Source organism: Hipposideros armiger, unplaced genomic scaffold (genome assembly GCF_001890085.2).
Source record: "Hipposideros armiger isolate ML-2016 unplaced genomic scaffold, ASM189008v1 scaffold_213, whole genome shotgun sequence".
NCBI lineage: Eukaryota > Metazoa > Chordata > Mammalia > Chiroptera > Hipposideridae > Hipposideros > Hipposideros armiger.
In genome coordinates, this window is record NW_017731563.1 from 2057249 (window position 1) to 2082323 (window position 25075).

General features: G+C 42.2%; 1 protein-coding gene across 3 annotated transcripts in view; it reads right to left on the minus strand.

Annotated features, from left to right (window-relative positions):
* Window positions 1-6437: 6437 nt before the first annotated feature.
* DCP1B (decapping mRNA 1B) overlaps window positions 6438-25075 on the minus strand; it is a 53710-nt gene continuing 35072 nt past the window's right edge. For 2 of the 3 annotated variants that reach the window (XM_019654083.1, XM_019654085.1), the window contains 5 exons: window positions 23173-23308; window positions 15044-15172; window positions 12667-13506; window positions 10232-10477; window positions 6438-7495 (listed from right to left, as the gene is read on the minus strand). In XM_019654083.1, the coding sequence (XP_019509628.1) occupies window positions 7415-7495; window positions 10232-10477; window positions 12667-13506; window positions 15044-15172; window positions 23173-23308 (1432 nt within the window). In that variant the 3' untranslated portion in view covers window positions 6438-7414. The remainder of the gene's footprint in view (window positions 7496-10231; window positions 10478-12666; window positions 13507-15043; window positions 15173-23172; window positions 23309-25075) is intronic. The other variant, XM_019654084.1, reaches the window with a different exon arrangement.

The window sequence follows — 25075 nt, forward strand, 5'->3', positions numbered from 1 at the left end:
CACCCCCACCCCCACCCTGCAGCTTGTGGCATAGCCGTGGGCAGGTCAAGGCTCCTCTCTGAGCCTGTGTCTTCATCAGGAAATGGAAGGGTTGGATTTTCATTTCACACAATCCTCCCTCAGGCTCACTTTTTATCATCAGTGGCTTTGGCCAGGGTCACAGCGGGGTCTCAAGCCGAGCATGAAAGGGCACTTGGGAGAAGCAGGCTGGGCAGGACCACTGCACCTGTTGATGGAGAATGAGCACTGGGTTCTCCAGGGGAAGCTTAGAAAGGGAATGTTGCCTGCAGTGCCTCAGATGGAGTCAATGGCAGGTTCCTCGGCCATACGATAGGGGACCCCTTGCAGGGTTTCAGTGAGGGACAAATGAAATAATATACTAAGTGCTGAGAATAGTGTCTGGAACATATGAAGAATTAGTAGTGCTGTTATTATTATTAGCTCTAGCTAGCACTTCCTCATTTAATCTCATTATCATCAACCTAGTCAACCAAGCTAGAAGCTTGGGAGGTCATCCTTGACTTCTCCTTTACTATCTACAGATAATCAATAACTAAGTCTTAGCAATTTTGCTTCCTAAATATTTCTTAAATCTATCTCTTCTCTCTCGTTTTTAAATCTAAACTACTACTGCCTCAGATCAGTCCGTCAACCTTCTCTACCTGGACCACTGCTGAGGCCTCCCAAAGGCATCTCCATTGCCCGTCTTCTCTGTCCTGTATCCCCTCCTGTACTCACTGCCAGGGGGTGCTGGAAACGAAGATCTGACTATGGCCCTTCCTGCTTGAATTGTCGATGACTCTCCATTGTCTGCAGAGCCTGGGCTATGCTTTCTCCAGCCACATTCCTGCCACACTCTATCTCTTCATTTAAGTTCCAGCGACCAGGTCTGATTCACCTTTGTACCTCTGCACAGAGAGGTCAGCACATGTTTACTGAGTGAATACATGCATGCATGCATGCATGAAGTAGCCCCAACTTAGCATGTGGTAAAGAGTTTGGGGAAGAGCAGCTCATTTCCAATGGATGGCAAAGATAGATATGTTTTCTGGATATATGAAACCAAAATGAGGCATATTCCTCTCACCTCTACCTACTCAGGAAAAGCACTGAGGAGGATGAAAAATTTTCAAGAACGCAAAGCTAGGAATAGCTCTAAGCTGACATCACAGAGGCTTCTGACAGGTGATGGACATTCACACACAGTCTGGCATTTCACTGCAGAACAGAGCCCCTCGTCTTATCAGGGTTTGTTTATGGATTTTCTTCCAAGCCAGTTTCTTAGCCCCTGGGCACACTGGGCAAACTACCATGTACACAGAAGGGAATGAAACTTAACTCATAACTCTGGAAAGTGCTAATGGGAAGAAAATATAGAAGCAGCAAATAATTCTGGACAGATTTATGACAGAGCCATAAATGGCAACATAGAAGCTGAGATACACCTAACCTTTGAGGCTGATGGGACTAAAAGAGCCAGCCCCACTTCCATGGCACATTCCATGGGGACACTGTCCAATAAAAAACTCCACTGTGGAAAATGAATGGCCATTCTCTGACCCACAGTGACAATTTCTATGTTTGCATGATAACCACACAGAAAATAATTTTTTTCCCCTCTGACACTGACTTGGTTGAGGAAAGAGACAGGAGGTGGTGGGGTGAGACTCCAGATCTCTTTGACTCTAAGTACATGTTCTTCACACTATATCATGTGAAATAAGGAGCTCATGGCGAGCTAGATGTTGGTTGGGGCTGCCATCTTGGTCTTTGGAGCTCCTATATGGATTACTGAGGCTCTGTGCTGAGAAAGGCATGATTGGCATCACCTACCAGCCAGGTGGTAGGAAGTGAGAAAAATCTCTCGGAGGAGCTGGAGCTTCCTTTTCCAGGGTTATGTCTTCTATAGAATCAACTGTGGACACAGCTGGACGGGACTTGCAACTTCCATCATGGTACCCCTGAGAATATCTAGTCTTCTACACCGGTAGCCTTATTGCTGCTCAGCATGTGGACTCCCACCACCTCCATGAGCATCTGTCTATTTTAGCACCAGCCAACCTCGGCAGGGTGTTCTATCTTAACTAGATATTTAGTGCCCTTACTCTTGGTCCTCAGACTTTTAGGGAAATTCTTAGATTTTGGCTTATAACTGTAGGGTCTCCCACCCTTTCTCATGCCTAGTTAGAACATCCTTTACTTCCTTCCTGCTGTGCCCTTAGTTAATTTGTCCGAGAAACCTGGGCTGCATGGTTTGGGCTGTGCTGGCTGGCTCAGGGCCACAGTGCCTTTCTGCACTGCCCAGCCCCTGTACGTTACCAACAGTGCTCTGCTTTCAACCTCCCTTGGTGTTTTAAAACCATAATTTGCACAGTTTTTGTTTGTGTACTTTTCTCAAGGCTCTGAGCTGTTGGGAGGCATTACTCATAAGCCAATTTGGTGAAAATCTATCTAGATACACAAGGTTGAGTTAAATATACCAAGTATTTGTAAGTGCCTCTCTCACTCCCTTAATTGTAAGAGGGAGGAGGATGGTGAGCACTTGAAACCTAAAATCAAGTATTCAGCAAAATGCTAGTGAGACCCAACAACCTGTGCAGCTAGGCAACTGCATGATGAAGTGTCGTTACAACCTGCTGGTTGCAAATAATAAATTTAACCTTAAAGATGGCTTGACATTACAAAGCCTGGGCAGCAAGCTACTTTTGTTGATAGACATGTGTCTGAACAGAGCGAGCACTATGGAAAAGGTCTCTGTTGCTAGGAGGGGTGAGCAGCCAATTTGCCCATCGGGTCTGAAGATATCACTCCTAACACTGCACCCCACACTTCCACCCCACTGCACCCCTGCCGAACAAAGAACTGTCTTTAGAGTTCAACACTGAACTCCTCTCCTCTCCTGTGTTTGTACTGGCATATGGTTGAACCCAAGTGAAACCTGGTGTTCAGAGGCTTGGTCTGTGATGCGACACCTCCCATCCTTAGTATTTAACACCCAGGAATATAAGCCTTGTGTCAACTGTTGGTTTTCCCTTTAGCACCCAAGAGAAAAGAGGGCTAATGTTACTCAATAGTTGGAATTTCTTTAGGAGGAAAGGCATTTTCTTCTCTGATTTGCACCCTCCTTATTCAAGAGGAAGAAAGCAGAGTCCTGTGTGTCCCCGGGACATGAGAAAGGTGTTGGGTAATAGTGTTTGAGGAAAGGATGAACTTACCAGATGCAAACAATGTGTGCCTTCATAGGAGAGCCTCAGCCTGGGATTTTTTTGCCCTGGGCCTACCTACCTTTTGGATGACTTGGAAGAAGCCAGTTGTGGGTATCAGCAGGGCTGGGACAGCATAATAGAGTTCTTGAAGATCCTAACAAAGGTTTCTCTCGTTCTGCAATGGCCACTATGCCTGGCTTTCTAAATGGGGAGATTGAGCAACGTTGTGTCTTTTCAGGCTATTCAGGGACTATAAATTCTACTAAATAGCACTCCTTCTCTCACTTTGCAATTAAAATGGTGCTTTGCTCATAAATGTAGAGCAGTAACAATACTTTCTGAAGCAGTTCTGGAAGTCCTCTTTCATGATTGCCTTTAGTTGCACTGTCGTGGCTGCCTCGATGTCCTGAATCATTTTGACTTTGGGGAAGAGCCAGAGGTCGCATGGTGCCAGGTCCGGTGAATAAGGTGGATGAGGGCACACCGTAGTTTTTGACAGAAGTTGCTGTACCAGAAGTGATGTGTGACACGAAGCCTTTCCGTGGTGATTAAACAATACAGTGAATACTGCTGCCAAGTGCCATCCAATGGAAAGGCAGGGATCTTCAATACGGGAAATGGCGCATTGAACCTTAGTAACAGTGTGTGACAAGTTTTAACCTGTTTGGTGCAGTCAGTCGGGTGTGAACTACGATTGAGAAAAGGTGTGTTTTAAAGTGTTCCATAATCCATTCTCCATCATGACAATGCTCCATGTCACACATCATTTCTGGTATGGCAATTTCTATCAAAAAAATTATGGGGCCAGCCGAGTGGCTCAGTTGGTTAAGAGTTGGCTTGGGAGTGTGAGCTCTGAGCAGCAGGGCCCCGGTTCGGATCCCACATGAACCAGTGATGCTGTGCCTTGTACAGCTAAGATGGTGAACAACAGCTCGACCTGAAGCTGGGCTGCCTTGAGTGGCTGGCGACGGCGTAGGCTGCAGTGGGGCTGCAGTGGGCTGCCGTGAGAGGCCGTCCAAGGGCCGGCGACCGACTGCCTCACCCGGAAGAGCGCAATGATAATACCAACATGGGCCAGTGAAGCGATGTCCTCCACAACTAGACTGAAGAACAAAAGGACGGCAACTTGTCTGTCCCCCTCCCCTAACTCACCAATAAAATCTTAAAAAAAAAAAAATTAGTGTGTCCTCATCCACCTTATTCACCGGATCTGGCACTGTGTGACTTCTGGCTCTTCCTCAAAGTTAAAATGATTCAGGACATCGACGCAGCCAATGACAGTGTCTCTAAAGACACTCACAAAAGAGGACTTCCAGAACTGCTTCAGAAAGTGGCAAGGATGATGGGACAAGTGTGTTCAAAGTGAGGGGGAGTGTTTTGAAGGGGATTAATGGCAATGTGTCTTATTGTAATAATTTTTTTAAAAAAATTTAAACATTCCCCATATTGTTTGATCACACCTTGTACCATCTTGGGTTAAACTGACATCTTTGTCTTATAGAGCTCATGGCACTTCCTTTGGTATGAAGGGATAAGCATAACTATTTTCACTTTATTGATAAAGGAATGAAGGGAGAAGAGGGCACAGTAAAGAAACCATCGATGTGTCAATATCAGCCTGAACACGTAGGTCATGGTGGCTGGCAGGTGAAGACCACTTCAGCTGCAGGCCGCATCCCAACAGTCGGTCGGAGGACTGACCACACAGACAAGGCAGAGGGGGCAGGAAGGAACTCGTCCTTCTAGAGGACATGGCAGGAGGAGGCATTTTATATATGTTGTCCTAGTTGATCCTCGTAAGGACCCTGTGAAGTGGGTATTACTTTCATTTTACAAATCAGAAATCAGTGTGCTGTAAAAGTTCACTTGTCCAGGAACGGAAGGCAAGTCTGTGTGACAAAGGCTATGTGATCTGTCCCCGACACCAGGCAGAACTGACTTCCTCACTTCTCCAAGGTTGAAATCCACTGCATTGGATAATGCTGCCTTTAAGAACAAAATCTCAGGGCTCCATTTGAGATTTTATTAGCTTAAAACTGCTGTCTGGGAGTCAGTGACACCTAGGAGTGGGGTCTGCGATGGTCTCACAATTTGGGGTCAGAGTGGGAAAAAAAAGTTAATTTACACATGAAATCTAAATTTGGGTGCCTTTTAATCTATTTCTCGGGCTCTTTCTAGAGAAGGCTTTTTGTACAAAGAAGCTCTTACCTGCTTTGCCATATAGAACGAATAAGCACTGCATCACCAAATATACCTTAAGAGGGAGGCTTAGTCTTTGGTTTAAATGAATTGGACCGTCACTTTTAAAGTAGATCATTCCAGTAAAGGATGGGAAACTTATTATTTTTCAAACAGATCACTGTGGCATTGACCTAAAAAGGCCTGAGAGAAGCTGGCAGTGTAGGTCTGACCATGCTGGGCTTGGGTTCCTGCCTCTGTCATGTCATGTGCACCTTTTCACATTAGGTGCTACTCTTGATATTTCTTTCTATTTCATTTGATTTAATGCTGAAGTAAAAAAAGAAATATTTCATGAGGTTACGCATTTGCTACCCCACATATATTAGCAACATTTAAAATGTAATTAATTTTTCCCTAGCGAAGAGAAGTAATTCTAAACATGTAATTAAGATCAAAGAGATTTTTTTTTTAAAGTTTGGCCAGTAGTGAAGTATATCATTGATTTTGTTCCAGTTTTAGTATATGTGTTGCTGAAGTGAGCACAGTCATTGATTTTGGGGTAACAGATCCATGTGTGTCTCTCTCCTTGACCCATTCTCCTTATAAGAACACTGAAATATCTAAGCAATTATATAATTCCAAGTATTTTGTTAGAAAGTCACAAGCGTTTTTCACTCTGTTAGATGTTGTAGGAGATATCAAAGAAACAAAAGAAACAGTTCCTTCCTAAATGTAGGAGGTGCCAGTAGGCCCCTCAGCCTGAATATGGCACAAAACAAGGGTTCAGTAAGAGTCATGCCCAATTCTCCTCCTCAGAAGAAAAAGTACACTCCTGTGGGAAGTGGGGAGGTGGTCTTCCCATAAACCCTTTTTTGACGGCATGCCTGAATTAGGGTCTGAAGCTGAAAGCCCAAATCTTGACCTCAGAAGCTGTGAGGAAACCTACTTTTCCCATGCACCCTTTTATGACCTATAAAAGGAGAATAAAACCTGTCTTCTGTGCAGTCATATAGAGATCTTTTTATGATCCAGGAATAAAAAGGGCTGTAGAAATGCAAAGCTTTATTTATTACTAATACTCCACAGGGACTAATCCCCATGCCCACTCTTTTGGGCTTTTAACAGCTTGGCAAGGGCTCGTCTGACTCCTTCCAAGATTAAGCTCCTCATCTCTGTGAACATAAAAATCAATCTGCTCAAAGCTTGAAGAATCCATATCATTATGTCCCTGAACAGTCTACTATCTATCCTCAGAGGCTAAGAAAAGGCTTTAAAATCTTCTGTGACCTTCTTCTCAGCACGTTTTGCTAAAAATGATAAAACGTTCATTTGGAAGCACAGGCAGGCATACTCTGCTGGTTGGTCCAAAAGAAACAACATGAGCGGGGATAAATGAAGTGTTACTGGAAATCTGGGCCATTTGTGGGCTCCTAGAACGGCTATCCTCTACAAACCAGCTATAAATACCTTTAGAAATAATTTCCCTTCAGAATCCCGGGGAAAACATGCCAATTGGACTTTTACAAATAAAAGGTTACTTTGTCCGGAAACCAGCATTACTTCCACAGGCTGGGTAAGGGCCGTGCAGGTTCGTCTGTGAGGGGACACTGCCACCTGGTGGTCAGCATCACAGTAGCACACGGAGCTCGGCAATGGGACCTACACAGTGTTCACAGAATAACCAGAGCTAATAGAAAAGAAACCAAGTTTTCAGAACAGCCGTCCCTATGGAGAGGCTAAATCTTCTCGAAATGGCCCCATACATGTAAGAAAAAAATAATTTAAGCATTGCACTTACTGTGTGATATGAGCAAAGGACTTTCTACCCACTCAAGTCTTAGTACCAGTGTACTGAGGGATGTAATTTTTTTTTTCTTTTAAAACCTTGACTGAAAGAAAGTCTGAAATATTTTACTTCATATTATACATACTTTTTTAAAAAGGCAGAAACATTTAGGGTAACACCACTTAACATGAAAGAACCTTGAGCTGGAAGACCTTGAAAATCATTTGAAAATGATCTGCTTTCAGAAAGTCTTTTTCGTGGCTGCTTGTGTCATGCTGAAGAGATAAGCTTCGTAGATTATATTTAAGAAGTTGTCATCGTTCTGGAAAACAAAAAAAGATCGAAGGGAATAAGATTTGTTTGGCAGAAACAAAAGGCTTCCTTCTGCGCTTGGGCTGAACTAGCATTTTGATCCTAAGATGCTCATCTCCACCTGCTTGCTCTAACAGTTGCTAGGTTCTGAACTGCGCATGTGAATGTTAGGTGGGGTTGAAGGTGAGGCCAGGCAGGGTCCGTGCTGGTTTTCAACTGAAAACCAGTGTGTTGCACACAGCACAGATGGGCAACCCAGCCACGTGGTGTATGGAACGAGGGTCACTTGTGGAAAGCCCAGGTCTGCTGGTGAAAACACAGAGGTCCCCAAAGAAGGCTGGGTAGGGAGGAGGTGATCCAGGTTAGCGGTTCTCAAAGCTTGGTTAGGAATTGCTAGTGGCTCTTAAAAGTCCTCTAAAGCATATACTTTGTTTTTGGCGTTCGTTAGGATTGTACTTGCAATGTGCTTCACTTCAAAGCCAGTATAACTCTCCCATTAGTTATGGAAAATTTAGCCTCAGCAAGTGGACAGCAGTGAGACTGGAATCTCTGGGCTCTTCTACCCGGCTAAGGGCTGAGGGAGAGTCACAGGTCTAATCAGCGGTTTTGTTTTTAATTCTGGAGACTTCTCCCTCCCACCCAGATCTTTTAACACTTCAGTCACTCACCCACATTTCACATTCCCCGTCATCCTCTCTTGGCATCCCCCACACACAGCATTATTCTCACGCAACAAGGAGAACTACTTAGCCCTGTTTTTCCTACAAAGTGGCCACAAAGTCCCTATGCATGAGACTGTGCCCCAGAACAGACAAAAGCTACAAACAGACTGCCTGAGTGACTTCTAACAGGTGATCAGGAAAACATGTCTGAAACTTGGGAAAAAGTAAAATGCATGTAGCGAGTGGAGGGAACGTAAATATAATTTCTAACTAGCAACACAGAGGGGCTGCTCTAGATCTTCAGAGTCCTGGCTCCTGCACAGAGGCCTCTGGAACAAGGTGATTTAAATGGAATAAACTTTAACATTTGAATGTAAAGGCCTTTTTTCCTTTATTGCTCACAGACGTCCCATCTAAGTCTTCATGAACTTATCACAAATGGCTGAAAGGGTTGGAACACACTCAATATGCTGATACTTGGGAGTGAGTAAGGCACACTCAGTTGCTGCCCATCTTTAGAAAATTATTCTTCTGCTTTCATACTCAGATGTTGATTTCTAAGCCCATTCCTTTTATTTTAAAATATGTTCCCTTTAAAAATGTTTTTACTGGGCCAGCCGAGTGGTGCATTGGTTAAGAGTTGGCTTGGAACACCAGCTCTGAGCAGCAGGGCCCCAGTTCAGATCCCACATGAGGGCCAGTGACGCTGCACCCTCTACAGCTAAGATGGTGAACAACAGCTCGACCTAGAGCTGGGCTGCCATGAGTCACAGGCGACGATGTAGGCTGCAGCGAGCTACCATGAGTGGCTGGCAGCTGGCGTGAGTGGCTGGCAGCCAGCATGAGCTGCCAAGAGCCGCTGTGAGCAGCTGGTCCAATGGCCGGTGACTGATCTGCCTCAGCCGGGAAGAGCGCAATGATAATACCAACATGGGCCAGTGAAGCAACGTCCTCCACAACTAGACTGAAGAACAAAAGGACAGCAACTTGTCTGTTCCCCTCCCCCAATTACCCAATAAAATCTTTTTTTTTTTAATGTTTTTACTAATAGAGACCACCTTCTTTTTAAGTAGAATGAGACAACTGCAAAAGTGCTAGCCTGCTTCCTAAAAGCCATCTGAAGCTTAAGCAAAGTACCACAAAAATGTTCTTAAAGACTATCACAAAAACACCTAAATACCTTAACTGAGGTGTCTGAAGTCTGTCTAGAGAAAAGCATTCCCCTTTTCAAGGCCAGTTTATTTTTGGATGTGCTTTGCTAGGTGGAGAGCTGCCCACCCGCTGCCCAAGGCCGATCCAGGCCACAGCCCTGCACCCCACCCTCCACCCGCTGCAGTGTGGGAGGGGCACTCCCGAGCCAAGCGGCTGGATCCAGTGCTGCCCTTTTAATAGCTGTGTGACCTCGGGCCAGTCATTTAGCCTCCATTTCCTTGTCTCTAAAACAGGAAAAACAATAGGGTTGTTGCATAGGGGTTAAATAAATTAATATCCGTGAAGCATTTAAAACAGTGCCTGGCACAAAGCTCTATGGAAGTGGGAGCTGTTACTGTCGTTATTACTATTTCATCGAGACAAGGAAGACATGTGGCTACTAAAGAAGTCCCGTCACTCTATCCTGTTCTAATCAGCAGGCTTCAAAACTGTTTGTAAAACACGCTCTTAGCGGTCACGGCCATTACTTGCCTGTCTGCCAGCCTGCTCCTTGCTTGACAGTCAGCTCAGACTGTCCCCTAAGTGCTGTCACTTGTTCCAGCTGGCCCCTGGGAGCCCCACAGCACCCAGAATCCTCTCAGTGGCTCCCTAATTCTATACTGTATGCTTCCTTCTTTTCTGACAGGTGACAGCTTGGAGGACCCAGGCGGCCCCCCCAGATTACAAAACCCTTGAGGAGCCACAGTTTGTATTCTGCGTGTCATCCAGCTAACTAAGTGCAGAGCCACTGTAGTTCAGGGTGAACTGTCTCCTCATCCTCTTATTCTTGGGGAGTAATGAGTAGGCACTGGCTGTGTCTGAATTCAGAGTGGCACCCATCAAGTCAGCAGCATTGGTAAAGGAAGAAGAAGGCAGACGATGGCCCCTCCTACCTGAATGAGGGACAGAAGGGCCTCCTGGAGCTGCAGCTTGGTGAGTGGGCTGCTGGTGAGCATGGAGGGCTCTGAGCTCTGCAGGGGCAGCAGGAGGCTGGCGGAGGCAGCAGCTGGGTCCTGGCTTCCCAGTGGCAAGAGCCCGCTGTCCCTCTGCGTTGGGTTACAGGTGGGGTGTGTGAACACCATGGGGGACATGAGCAGGGAAGGGGCCGCCGTAGTAGGAATGGGCTGAGGGGAGATGACCTGTTCATGGAAAATACATACAGAGGGTGGAAGTAAGTAGCAACTCATTGAAACAACAGGTACAGAGACAGAGGCCGCTCATCTGCAGGAGGGGAAGAGATGAGTTTAAATCTTAATTGTTGACAACTTCCAGATGGGCAAAGCTGAGGAGAACTGGTTCCTGGTCAGCTCTCCACACACTTCCCTTGTCGTTTCTAAGCAGCTCTGACAGGCTGCTTGGTGATTACTGTTCCCACTGCATATAAAGCTTGGCCTCGGAAGTCGTATTTTATTTTCCTGCTTTACTGTCATCACTTGGCAACATGCATTTAGGACTGCTGGCCTTTTCCTTGGGCCTCGCTGTCTACTACTCTGATCTGTGCGAGTTGGAGGCACACACATCTCCACTCCTGATTTCTCCATGGAGGAGCCGCTGTGAGAGCAGCCTCCTCACTCCTCACCAGGAGCGAGGCGTGATTCTCAGGTCCACTCCTCCTGGGTCCTTTCCTGATAGGACCTGCCTGCTTGCAGAGTGTAGCTTTCTGCTTCCCCACACTCAGGCTGCAGGGGCAGCCCCCGGGGCTGGTCGTGCCCAGCACTGCCTGCGACTTATCTGTCTGGGCGAGTCTGTCACCTCACTCAGCAAACAGACCTAAAACCAAGCTTTCCAATGGCTTCTCCAGTTATGCAAGTGACCTTGTGATCCCTGACTGACTCCTACAGCTTTCTCTCATCTGTTTCTAACTCAGGTGAGAAAAAGGATGTTACTTATCGACCTCCAAATGCCCTACAAGTACTCAAGGAGAGGGCATAAAGCCAGCAATCCAGGAGCTGCTGTGATTTTATGGTCACTCCCTTGGTAGCTTTGGGGGCAGAAATGAGCCTGAGGAAGGCAGGTTGTTTCCTTAACTGTCCCTATCTGCTCCCGCAGGGGACAGGCAGCACTATTAAGAGTAGTGTGGGCTGACAGTGTGTGCTTATTACTCGGCTCCACACCTGTGAGCACTGGAAAGAAAAGGGAATTGTGTGTGTGGACATTTATGTCAAATCATCAATCCCAATTTTCCAAGTGTCTGATCTAAATCACCAAAGAGAAAAAATCAGATGTAAAAAAGGGGACAATATTACATTGAAGTGAGGATGAGGGCAAGTGACAAACTCTGTTTCTATAGCAGTAGGTACCCGGATTTGAGATTTAACTAATCAGAAACAGAGCACTCTGATGCAGGCCTCAGACACAGACTTATGCTACATGCTTACAATCTTCATGCTTTCAAAAAAAGTGAATGATTTTTGAGGAACCATTATAAGCTACTTACCAAAACATGACAAACCACCAAAGATGATATGTGTAACACATAGGGAAAACTTCCTAATTTTAAAACTCAATGCAGTTTCAGTGAATTTGTACTAATTCAAATGGGGAAAAAAAGTCCGATCTCCAGATGTTACCCTCAGGCAATGGACTACCTTGTTGTTTTCTCACTGTTTTAAGTTATGATGAACACAGAGCGCCATCTTCTTTGAAGGATAGACTATTTCCTCCCATCTGGAAGTCTGTGTATGTGGGTGGGTGTGGCGGATGCACACTCATCCCTCTCCTGACCTTCATGAAGCTGTGCTGTGACACAGACAACAGCTGGCTGCACCTTTCAGGCTTTAACCGTTTTTTTCTGTTGCCTTCAAGTGCCCCCAGGGCAGTGGGCTCTGCTGGGCAGTGCGTCTGTGCCCTTATCACAATGTACCGCACGCAAGCACAGTGGCTGGCTGGGAGTAGTGCTCAGAAATGGTTACCAAGTAAAGGGATAAACAACAATTCACTGGGGACTGAAATCACAAGAAGAGGTCAGATGTTTGCCATCCCAGAATGATTTCAAAGCAGACCATAAGTTTGCATAGTCAGAGGTTAGGGAATTTCCCCCCATGTCTATGTTTTTTCCTATGTCCATGTCCATGTCTTCAGATCTTAAAATAGTGCAAAGATTTAACTACAAATAAAGCATCTCTGAAAAGAGGGAGGCTCCCAGGTTGCTTAGCAAAGAAAAGATTCTCTTTCCAGGCAGGAAGTTAAGGTGATAATCAGAGGCACAGAAGTGGCTTTGGCACCCTATTCTAAACAGAAAGGTCCCTAGAACACAGAGTCCGATTCTAAATTTCACTGCGTTACAGTAATAACCCCCCATCTTACCCCCACCCCAGTAGATATTTACCTGGAAAAGAGGAGCCTGCCTTTCTGTGCTGGATGTCTTGTTGATCCAGGACTCCAAGGGGTTCCCTGGTCTAGAGCTCTGAGTCACCACAGGAAACTTGGCTGCCAAGGCTGGTCGGTGAGAAACGTGCAGCTGCTGCTCCTGCTGCACAATCTGAAGCTTTTTCAGTAACTCGTGAGGGGAGATCACTCCAGAACCACTAGTCTGATTGCCAGAGACGGGGAGCATTTGTCTTGGGCATGCAGACTGTTCTCTTCCAGGAGCCTGACGTCCTAGCGCCTGAGGCGGAAGGGAGCCATTGAAGTGTACCAGTTGTGGCTGAGTGGCAGGGGCGGCAGCAGTCAGGGCCGAGCTGAAGCCTGGGGCAGCTGAGCTGGCAGGGGCTGGTGCACTGGGATCACACTTCCCTGCTCCTGGGGCACTGTGAAGCTTTTCGAACAGGTTCTGAGTTCTGGAAGCACTGTGCACACAATGAGAAGTCCCAGTAGCCTGGGGAGATCGTGACTGATCAGGTCCAGTAAAAACTTCCCCAGCAGAGTGGGTGCTGCCATTTTCGCAGGGTCGGTTTTCAGGAAGCTCTGACAATGGATGGAGGTCTGCACTCCTGACCAGGAGTTTCTGAATGGCTGGACAGAACTGCTTCTCATTGTGGGGCGAGTGTCTTTTGGGTTCCTCATAGGACAGGGAACGCACAACCCCCTGCCTAACTGGAGGCTTCTCTTGCTGCTGCTGGTGCTGGTGGAGGGTCTGTGGAGGCCTCCCAGTTTCCTGACATCGGGCTCTGTCATGCTTCCCAAAGAGCGCTGTCAAGGACAAGTGCTGGAGTTCAGGGTCTAAGGTCTGGAAAAAATAAAAATGTCTCAAAACGGGTCTACACACAATTTGGTAATATGGGGGGGCATAACTCTCCTAATAGATGATTTCTTCTATTTACAAAGGATCAATTAGAGAGGATGAAAAAACTTAATTGTAAAACTTCACAAACTTGAGACCTTTTTAATGCCAAAAATTTTCACAGCATTCTCCCCTCCCACTCCCAAGATAGCTGTTATATCTATTGATTGATGAAACAGAAGTATGATCCTTAATGGGCCTGGGTTTCACAGACTTGGGACCACTATGGTACAAAATTATATTGTATGTACTAAGAGCTAAACAATCTCTTCAACAGGAAGGCATCTAACCTTGCAAAGTGTAAGACGATCCTGCAAATACAAAGGAATATGAGGATTTCAGAATTCCTGGTAGCTTTTCATAGAATTACAGAAATTTAGGACAGGAGAGAAATATATCATTTAATCTAACTTGATCTTTTCAACTATATACTAGTATCTTTAAAAACATCATCAAATAGATAAAATCTACCTTGGCCTGGCCAGTTACAAAGCTGCTTTCTTCCTGTCCTATACCATGTGTACCTCTTTCTGTTGCTTTCTGTATTGTTGGGCTAAGAAAACAGGAGGCTCATTGTCAAGTCAACATATTCTGATTTCTCTAGTAAAAAAAAAAATTTCCATGAAAAGCAAACAATAAAAGAAAGCAAAAAGATAATAAGAAAAGACTTAAAAAAAAATTCAGTACAAGACTTTCATTAATCAATCTTTATGTCTTTTGGCTCCATGTTCATTTTCAAAATTGATTTAAACCAATTCCTTTTTAAAAAAACTTTAATGAGGAATAACCATAAGAAATGGAAATAGCCACATTATTTACAATCAGTAATGGGCCTTGCAGATTGGCAATTTTGTTAATGCTTTACTATTCTGAAATATCGATATATGTATTTACACTCATACAAAAACTGCTGTCATGTTACTATTTTAGATGCAAACACAATGACAAATCATCATGTCTAAAGCAGAATTTTGTAGCACTCCCTAGGACAGGAATCCCACTCTATGTATACAGCACTGCACCTGGTACAAAGGAGGTGCTCAGAAATGGTAAACTGAGTTTTGTTGCTGTGGCTGTCATTCTCTCAGTGGCCTTGGCAAACCAACCACCAACCGCAGCAGAATCCGGCCTGGTGGGTAATATTCCTGTCAATTCTGAGAGTGTGTTGTTTTTCTAAAAATACATTATCCACTAAGGAGTTCAAGTCCACAAGAGATTAGCACAGAGTACGGTAAATGCCCAAAGTAAAAATTTTAACCCCTTTGAGGAATAGTAAATTATTAATAATGAAAAAAATCTCTAATTTGTCATCTCTCTTTTTTGGATTTACCTTAGGCATCTTCGAACAGCACCAAGCCCTCCCTTGACTATATACTCTGGGTTCTTTAAGAATCTTGATGTCTAGCCACTATGCTATATAGCTAAAACTTACATAAGATTGAATGTCAACTGTAATTGAAAAAAGTAAAATAAAACTGTGTACCTGGCTGGGCTGAGGTATGTGCTGTTGCTTGTTTTCATTGGGCTTCACTGGAATTGGCTTGATGAGATTGGGGTTGCTGTAGATGGCAGATGAACTAGTTATCTGTTTTGGCTCAGAACAAGTTTTACACTGAAATAGAAAAAAGAACCTCATTTTTAGTGTAAAAGAAGCTTTAATCTTTTAAAAAGAACATACCTTCTTGTTCTTTATTTTATCTAATTGGTAGCTATTTTTTGATAGTTTCATATACAAAGGAAAATCCCTTAATCTCCTCTGATTGAGCTACATTTGAGTATACATCAAATTCAAATTTAATTTTGTTAGTTGCACAATTCAGTGCCCTAAAATATTACCAACAGCATCACCAGTCCGCAAGACCTAGAGGCTCTTAGATACTTGGATACTTGAAAGACTATTGATATGCTTAAGAAAGAATAGTTTAAAAATATAGAGTCTAGTGCTTTTCAATGATAAACAAGGACAGAAACTATTCCTTAAATACTATGTCTGGATTGCAGTAGGGTTTTATTCACCCATTAAGCAGTCAATTTAAACTGGAGAGTTACATCATCAAAGTAACTAACCCTTTTTGGTCTACAACCAAAAAGTAAAGCTGACTCAAACCAGTGATTTAAAAATTACTAACTTCATCTTTATTTAATAGTGACTTTTTGGATAAATAGGATAATTCAAATCGGAGTGTTCTGAGCCACTCACTACAAATTAGAATTTCACAGAGAAAGGGACAAGAGACATGCCTCATCAGTTCAAATACTGAATCATTATCATATGTTAATCTAACCAGCCATAGAATTGTTAACACAGTAGGATCCATGACAAAAGGAGTCTAACTTGTTAAAACACTGACATAAACTCAGTGTAAACATGCTACCTGCTGTACTACGGACTCCACAGTCAGAGTCTCGGGGCCAGAAAGCATGTCACACTGTCCTGACCTGGAATGAGCTAGTAACACAATCTTGTCCCTCAAAAACCAAGGTTCCCAGTGTGTTTTACAGTTACTGGGTTGCATTTTCTAATTTAAGGATATAGAGGTACAGGGTCAATTAGCACTGTGTTAACTTAGGTTTGTAAAATTAACTGTACAAAGGACTAATTATTTTCTTCCAAGAATTCTGTCAATAATTTGGCTTTGACATTAGTATTAAATGGGATGTGAAATCACTTGATGAGTCATAAAATGTTATTTCTAATTCTTCTTAGGCGAATGATGGTGGATAGTGGTATGGCTGCATGGACTAGCTGGCCTGGCCTCCCAAGACACGACTATGGCTAACCAACACAAGACAAGAATCCAGCCTATGACACTTACACAATTTTAACATGAAAAGCCTTTAACTTCTGCTTGCTATTTAAAAGAAAGTGGATGCTCAGCTTACTTTCCCTGAATGACCCTTTCTGTACTTCATTCTCTCTGTTCAGGGACCTTGAATTTCAAGCAAAGAAAACCAGATTTTTCCCACCTTCACTATGAACATATCCATACGGGCCAAGAGACTCTCTGTCTCTTGCTATGCATAACCCCCAGACAAGACTTTTCTAAGTAAAATTGCCAGAAGCTTTTTTCTATGTCACTATAATTGTCTATCTGTGTATGAAGACTTGCTTTTATATAAAAATCACTCTCTATCAAATTGCTCAGAATTAACATCATCCACCTCAATAGTTTGTAGCTCATTTTCCAGTTGTTTAATTTTCTATTCTTCTCCCAACCCAAATAACTTTAAAATTTTGGGGAAAAAGCCAGTTTTGGGAAACGTATATAATGGATTCTTTCTAGAAAACCCAAGGCACTTCTCTAAAGCCTCAAAAACTATGTCACATAATCCTGTTTTATCACACACAAACATGCATATGTACCTATGCTAAAAAAAAAAAAAACTCTGAAAGAAAATACACTAAAAGTGTTAAAAGTAGACATCTTTGGGTTATAGAATCTGGGTGGTCTTTATTTTCTTTTTTATACTTTTGTGAATTTCCTCACTGAACATCAAAAGACAGTTAATAATTTCTTTAATTTCATAAAAAAAGTCACAGCTATATTTAGAAGAGAACAATTAATTCTTTCCTAAAACCACAAACACAAAACGGTCCACTTCTGAATATTCAGAACCATCTATGCAGCCTATAGATCATTTATGGCCTTAATGAGCTTTGGTTATTTTAGTGTTCATTTGCATCTCAATTAGAAGGAAGGGTGATGCTCAAACTGACATCACTGCTACTTTACAGCAAATTCATAGAAAGTGGTTTCTTAGGGGAGGAAGCATAAAATACTGATCCAAATAAGGTTTTCAAATTACTTTTTTAATTACACATAAGAAGTTGTACCTGGTATCACTAGGCTTCCCTTTACCAACATCATATACCTCATGCAGAAAATGTTTCCTCCTCTTACTTTTTGGCATTTCCATGAATTTAAGAATTTTAGAGTTGGAAAGGATGTCAGAAGTCATTTAGTTTAATACTTATCTAGAGAAGTGAAATTCTTCTATACTATTCCCAATATGTAATCATTCAGTCTTGTCTTGACTGCTTCCAAATATGGAAAATTTCTGCTCAACACGAATTCTGAGAAAAAAATTTTGTTTTTTCTCTTTTACCGTTTCCATTTCTCCCCTTTTCTATACCTCAGAACCATTTTGCTCATGATTTCCACATTTCCTAAAATGTCTGTTGGTGTGTGACAGAGGAGACAACACAAACATAAGGCAAATATAAAGATGCAATGGATGTTAAAGGGGGAGCATACACATCTGGGTGCAGAGATCAGAAATAACATGATGAACAAAGAACATTTGAAATGGGCCTTGAAAACTGATCATATTTGACAGGTGAAAAAGGAGAGGGGATAGCATGGGAAAAGGCACGAAGGCACTTTGAGGAAGTAAGATTGTTATTCTGTTTGGTAGGACTTTCAAATATTTGTGGAGGGCAGTGGGAGTAGAAGGTAACAAAGTTAGAAAAATAGTCTGAGGCCATGTGATGGGAAGGCTTGAAGAGTCCACAGGTTCACACATCAGGGAATGAGAAACCAAGAAGGATTTAGACCAGGGGAATAAAATGATCATGCAGGTGCTTCTAGAAGTTTACATCACATCATCGGACTGTTAATGGCAGCAGGAATAATTTCTTCAGTTATTTATCTCACAGTTGGAGTGATGAATGTTATGTCTATAACATGTGCTGGATTTTAAAGAAAAATAGTCTATACACTGATTAGATATGTGTACTTCATGTCAACATTATAAGAAGCAATCTGTGGGAACACAGTAATGAACAAAACAGTGTTTCGACCTCAGTAATTTTATAGTGTAGTGGGAGAAGTTGACTTAACTGTAATAAATGAGGAAGAACAAAATAAGTTCCAAATAATAATAGACTGGTGAGTTCGGTGGAAAGAATTAACTTGAATGAAGTGACCCGGGAAAATTCCATGTAGAAAGTAGCATTTTAATGGGGACTTGCAGGACATGTAGAGTCTGACGGGCAAAAACCATTCAAATTGTAGGTATAGTATAAAGTGAGGTCTCCAAAGTCACGTTGAGTGTGTGTGTGTGTGTGTGTGTTCTGTGTTCTTTTATGAGACAGTCAGATGCGGCTACCAGAGTAGGCAAGGAGAGGCTCAGGAAACAAAGTTTCTTACACTCACAGGCCCCAGACATGGGAGGCACAGCCCACCATGCAGGGTCGCATGGGGAAGCTTCAGGGTGATCAGGAGGCAAAAAACAGGAGCACGGGGAAAGCCAAGACTAGAGTCTTCCCTGGGGTTTCTGCGCCTCAGGATTGGCTAGTTTGAAGCACTTCAGCAGGCTCTCAACTCCAGGGCTGGTCCCTAGTGACCTGACCTGACCTGTTAATTAGGGGCAGAGGAATACTGCCTCTTGCGTAGACAGGGTAGACCTGGCCAGGTAGAGGAGGAGTGGCTCTGGATGGTTAGTTTGCACATCACAGGTGTGTTTCTGGCTGGGCTCTTTGCTCTAAGAATTGGCTAGCTCAGGGAGGAGGCGTCTGTCCCCAGCCAGAAGATTTTTAAGATGTCAAAACATTATAAACTATAAACTCTGTGTGTGTGTGTGTGTGTGTGTGTGTGTGTGTGCGCGCGCGCTGAGAGGAGAAAGGGAGAAAAGAGAAAATAATTTTTGTTCAATATTTTCATTATTTATTGGCCATTGTTATGCTGTCTTCATAAAACCCAACCAAGTTCCTAGAGAGTAAAATGTCACTTTTCAAGATTAATCTTTAGTGTGCCTAATATAATACAATTAATAAAGTACAATTATTTGACTAGTTGCCAAGATATTAGCATGCTTTTTAATGACTGTTGAAGAATCAAACACAATAAACAACTAATATAGAAATAGTTGTTACTGACTGAAGCTGAGATTAAAGCATCTCTGTGATAAAAGGGAAATGAAACTCCGGTTTATTCAGATTCATTCAACAACCATTTATTTAGCACTTATTGCGTACCAGGAACTTTGAAGAAGACTAAGGCTAGAAAGATGAACAAGGGATGTTCTTTGTACTCAAGGAGCTCACAGTCTATCAATCAGGGTGAGCCAACAATCAAGTCAAAGTTGTGTTAAAGAAACCCAGTCAGTCGCCTTTAGTAACTCCCACTGCGATTTTTTCTGATTGCTTCTTGGTGGTGTCATCAAATGTGTTTCCTGCCTGACCTTCACCCTCCTCCCCTTTCATATTCTGTAAACTAGAAAGTTAGAGCTCAAGACTTAGATTCAGGATCAACTCTTCTGGCAAGAATATTTCAAGGTGGTGTGTTGGGAGCTGGCTGGGATCAGCCAGGGACACTGAGGCTTTAGGTTGGCAAGCTTGGGTCTCCAGGTAGATACAGGCCTGGGGTGAGTGGCCTTGGAGCAGTTTGGTGGGGACCTGTGGGACAGTGCTTCTGCCTTAAACTACTTCCAGACAACACAAGTGCAAAGAGTCAAGATCCCAGCTTGCTGATAGGAAAAGCTTATGGACTAAGGGACTCATGGACTATAGACTTCAGTTTCAACATACATCACCACTCTGGGACTTTCCACCATGGACCTGCTTCACATGCTTGGGACTTCCTACTGTGGACTTATAGACAGTTTCTAGTTGCCTCAGTTTAACCTTGCCTAGCTATATCATTGGTTTATATTGTGTATAACATAGCTTGTTGCTGAGGAGAAATTGTTTCTCCTCAGCCTATGAGTTTTAGCTTTAGGGAATCGCTCCCTAAAATGAGAAAATCGCTTCCCCTTAAGAACCTTGTATGCCCAATAAACGAGGTCTCAGTTTTGCCACCAGCAGACTGAGTCCCTCCTGTCCCCGCACTTTGTCTCTTCTCTTTTATTTCTCGTCTCCTTCCCAATCCTCTCAGGGACCCGTTTGGTAAGCTCCTGGCTGACGAGCCAGGGGCGTTCGGTTGAGTGAGCTGGTCTTGTTCAGTGGTGCTATATAGTTCACATTATATCACATTAGGAGGCACATAATGTGTGGTTATTCAATTTTTAATGATGCTATCAGTGAGTTCAGGTGATGGCAGCCCAATCCTTTCATGGTCAAGTTTCCATCAACCCTTCTCATAACATTAACATTATTCATGATCACTGCCCAATCAATTATTTTACTAGGATGTTTTTAACTTCTATCATTCCATCTACATTGAGAAGGGGAATTCTTGGAATTCTTTGATAGAGAACTTTCCCACATGAACCAGGACTATTTGGTTACCTTAAATATGGTCCACAATGGCCAGGTAGAATAAATGCTTAATTCTTTTCCATTAACTACAACTTTTCAGAGAAAGAAGCTGGGGTCCTAGTACTTCCAAGGACAGCCAATAACTATTTTTTGTTTTGTGTTATATTTTTGGTTGCTTGCTCTCTTTCATCACTACGAACTCATCGATTTTATACATTCAATGGATTTCAATCCATTGCAGTCATCCTTGGTGTTAGAATTTGATGCTTTGGTTAGGGGTCCCCTCAGGTTGACTATACTGTGCCCTGTTCACATGACCCTATTTGTGTGACTTTCCTATCCCAGACTGGAGTCAGGAGTTTCTTTAAAGAGCCCTGATACCTTTTAGAAGGGAACAGTATTTAAAAACAATAATCTGGAGGCTAGAGGTGTTTATTGCTACTGGGTTGTCACTTATTTCTAGGTCTTTGCAGGCAAAGAGTTAGGAACTACATATTTAGGAAAGAAAATGTCAACTAATTCTGATATTTCCACTTAAAATTGAACATTATGTAGTTTTAACTTAATTTTTTTCTCTTATACTGAAAGTTTTGTTCTGACCACAAAGTTGACCATTGAACAACACAGGTTTGAACTGTGCAGATCCACTTATACGTGATTTTTTTCAATAAATACAGTAAATGTATTTTATCTCCCTTGTGATTTTCTTAACATCTTTTCTGTAGCTTTGTATTGTAAGAATACAGTATATAACACATGTAACATACAAAATATATGTTAATCGACTGTTTATGTTATATCAGTAAGACCTCTGCTCAAGAGTAGGCTATTAGTAAAGTTTTTGGAGAGTCAAAATTATACCCAGATTTTCAACTGTGTGTGTGTGTGTGTGTGGTGGGGGTAGGGGGGCAGAGGGTAGGGCCCCTAACCCCTGCGTTGTTCAAGGATCAACTGTACTCATTTATTATATCCCATAACAGCTGAAAAATTACAACACCAATAATACTACTAACAATAAAACTACTGAATGAAGTTGACAATTTCTTGGGAGCTCTTTTTTGTCCTTAAAATATAATCCACTAAGGGTGTTTAGTTCAAATAAGGGGTTCTGAAGTCACTCTAATTTATTTTCTAAGTAATTGTGTCATAATATGATATTCATTTACGTACCTTTATTCATCTAATTTTCAAATTCTAGGGTTTTATTTTTTTTCTTAATTTAATTTTTTTGCCTGTGTTTCTAGAGTGTTAATCTTTTACTTCTCAATTTTTATAAAAGTGCTTTATACAATAAAAAAATTAACCCTCTTTCTGTTGTTTAGGTGTAAATATTTCTTCTCCTTTTTAGTATCTTTTCGCTTTGCTTGTATGGTTTTTTAACTATGCAACATTTATTTTTTATTTTTATGTAGTTAAACTAATTGCTTTTTGGTTTTGAGGCATAATTAGGAAGATTTCCTTTTTTCCATATTACAAAGAAATCCATACATGTTTTCTTCTGGTAGTTGAATAGTTTTATTTTTACATTTAAATTTCTAATATATTTGGAATTTATACTGGTATATGGCAGAGGTACAGATCCAATTTTGTATTTTTCCAAATGGCTACTAGTTATCCCTACATGATCGATTTAAAAATCTATTCAAATAACTGATGTGAGATTTTCACCTTTATCATATCCTAAATTTCATATACACCGGGGACTCATTTTGGACCATCTCATCTGTCCCATTGGTACATCTGGCTGATTACACATCAGCACCATACTGCTTGAAGTGTTTAAGCTTCAATGCCTTATTATCAGGTAGGATATCAGGGAGCTGGCTCCCTCCTTCTCTCCCACCCAGTATTGCTCTTCTTTGCCCAAGGTTTTCCCAGGTATTTGTCCTTGTATATTTTTCCACATGAACCTTATAATCAACCTGTCTGACTCCAGAAAAGAAAAGAAACCAGTTTGTATTTGTTTAGGAATTATTTTAAATTTATAGATTAATTTATGGGGAAGTAAGAACTTGAAGTTTTATCTTCTTATCCAAGATCAGGACATATATTTCCATTTTTCAAGTCTATTTTTATGACTTTTCAGGAATGTTTAAAAGTTTTCTTCATATAGGTTTTGCTTGTTTCTTGTAATTTTATTCCAAGGAATTTATATTACTTTGTTGCTATTGTAAATGGGGTATTCTAGTAAATCTTCTGATTGGATACTATTTGTATATATGAAGGTGACTGATTTCTCAGGAGGCTACCTTTTAATTCACTTAAAAGCAATCTTCTTTAGCCTACTAAAAGCAAATAAAGATTTTATATAATATAATTTTATTTGGGGGGAGGAATAGCAGTAAGTCTTTCTCAAGGAGTATATTCCTGCTGTGGGAATTAAGTATGTATCACACGGGAAAACAGAAACTCACCTTTGTGTATTCATCTTTGGCCTTGGTGAGCATTCGTAAGATATCTACTTCTTTTCCCTCTCCTGAATTGAGGATCATTGGGGAGATTCCTGCTTCAGCTCCCTGATGGGCTTTCAACTGTTCATATTGAGTTAGGCTAGAAAAGTAGAGGGGGAGGTCCACAAAAGAAAAACCAATTCAACACAAATGATTTTTAAAACCATTCAGTTCTCACCCAGTAGTTTTTATCCTATCCTATTATAGTCATATTAGAAGTAAGGCTGCTTAAGAATTGAAAGAAGAAAATGAGACTTGAGTCCTGAGTACACTGACTAGATACACGAATCCAGAGGAGGGGTGGGCAAACTCAAACCTGCAAGGCCAAGTCTGGCTCCCCCCCACACACCGCTCCCCCCCTCCCCCCTCTCCTCACCCTGGGGTTTTTGTAAAGAAAATTACATACACAGCCATGCTCATTTGTTTATGTGCTTTCACTCACTAATGGCAGGCTTGAGTTTGAGTTGTGATGAGAAAGGCCCTATGGCCATGCAAAAAAAAAATTCACTATTTGGTCTTTTTCAGAAGAAGTTTGCCAACTCCTCATTTAGAGCATTTGAAAGGACTCATTAATTGCTGAGGAAACCGACTGAACGTTCTCAAACGCTGAAAAAACTGCATGGCAAATCCGATTTTCTCCTTCATTGCAAAGTGCCTTAAAGTCAGAGCAAGTTCTCTGGTTGTTCAGAAACACAGGGAAGACTCCATCCTAGAAGAGGGGGCACTGAAAAAACAGCAATGTTTTCCTGCATACAATACAGAAGGGAGACCAGGTTGCTCTTATATGCTGCTGGGTGACAATGAGAAACATACTTTTCCCTTTTGTGTGCTTTGACTTTCAGCTCAAATTCTTTTACAATTGCCATGAAGTTTGTGGTCAAAGAGATCTGAGAATTATTGAGAGATTTAATTCTAACTGAGGAAGGGCTGGGAATCCACACAAATCAACTTCTTGTTGCTGGTCAACAACCAATTTCCTGCTGTTACACAGTTACTGCAGAATGCTAACGATGTTAACAAGGCCTCTTGGCTGAGCTTATACAGGGTATTTTAAAATCTATATGAAATACTGCTATCACTATCCATTGCAGTTTACAATAACACGAATGTTCCAGGAACTAGTTGTTACATGGTAAATACCGGTTGGAACACACTTAATCACCACCTGCAACCTGAGCTAGTTACCCAAAATTAGCTATCACAGGCTAGATTTTCAGAAATCAATATTATTTATAAAAAAGTGCTCTTATGTTTCATTTTTGGGGGCCACTTTTTAGTCATTTCATTGCCCAGGATTTAAAATAAGAAAATGGTTCTTTTGCAGAAGGAGCTGCTTTGTCAAATCGTGTGGGCAGCAGCCATACTGTGTGCTCAGCCCAGTCAGCCCCGGATACAGCACATGTGGGAAACTCATTTCATTCTGAGGCTCTAGACCCTCTCCATCAACAGCAGGGAGATAACTGCCTGAGCAGCAGCCCTGGGGCTCAGAGCAGATCAAAGAATTGACCAATCACGAGGAGGCAGCATGCTTCCCTGAGCCCTCCTTCAATGCAATCAGAAAAGCCAAGAGTGTGCAAGTCAGAAAGTCACTTAAGTTTCCCAAAATGCAGAATGGCACAAATCACAAGGTATCATGAGATTCAAAGAAAAATAGACTAGTAACAAAAGACAGACAGAGAGACAAAGAGATTGCCCTGATCACTAAACTAATATTAACTCAGATATTTCCAAAGAGATGGAAAATAAAGATTACCCTAAATACTCACAGCATCTGAGATGTGAGGAGATTCTGAGCTCCTACAAGCATGGGTGTGCAGTTTAAGGAAAGCATTTAGGCAGGAAGAAAATGAAAGGTCTTAAAGAACCC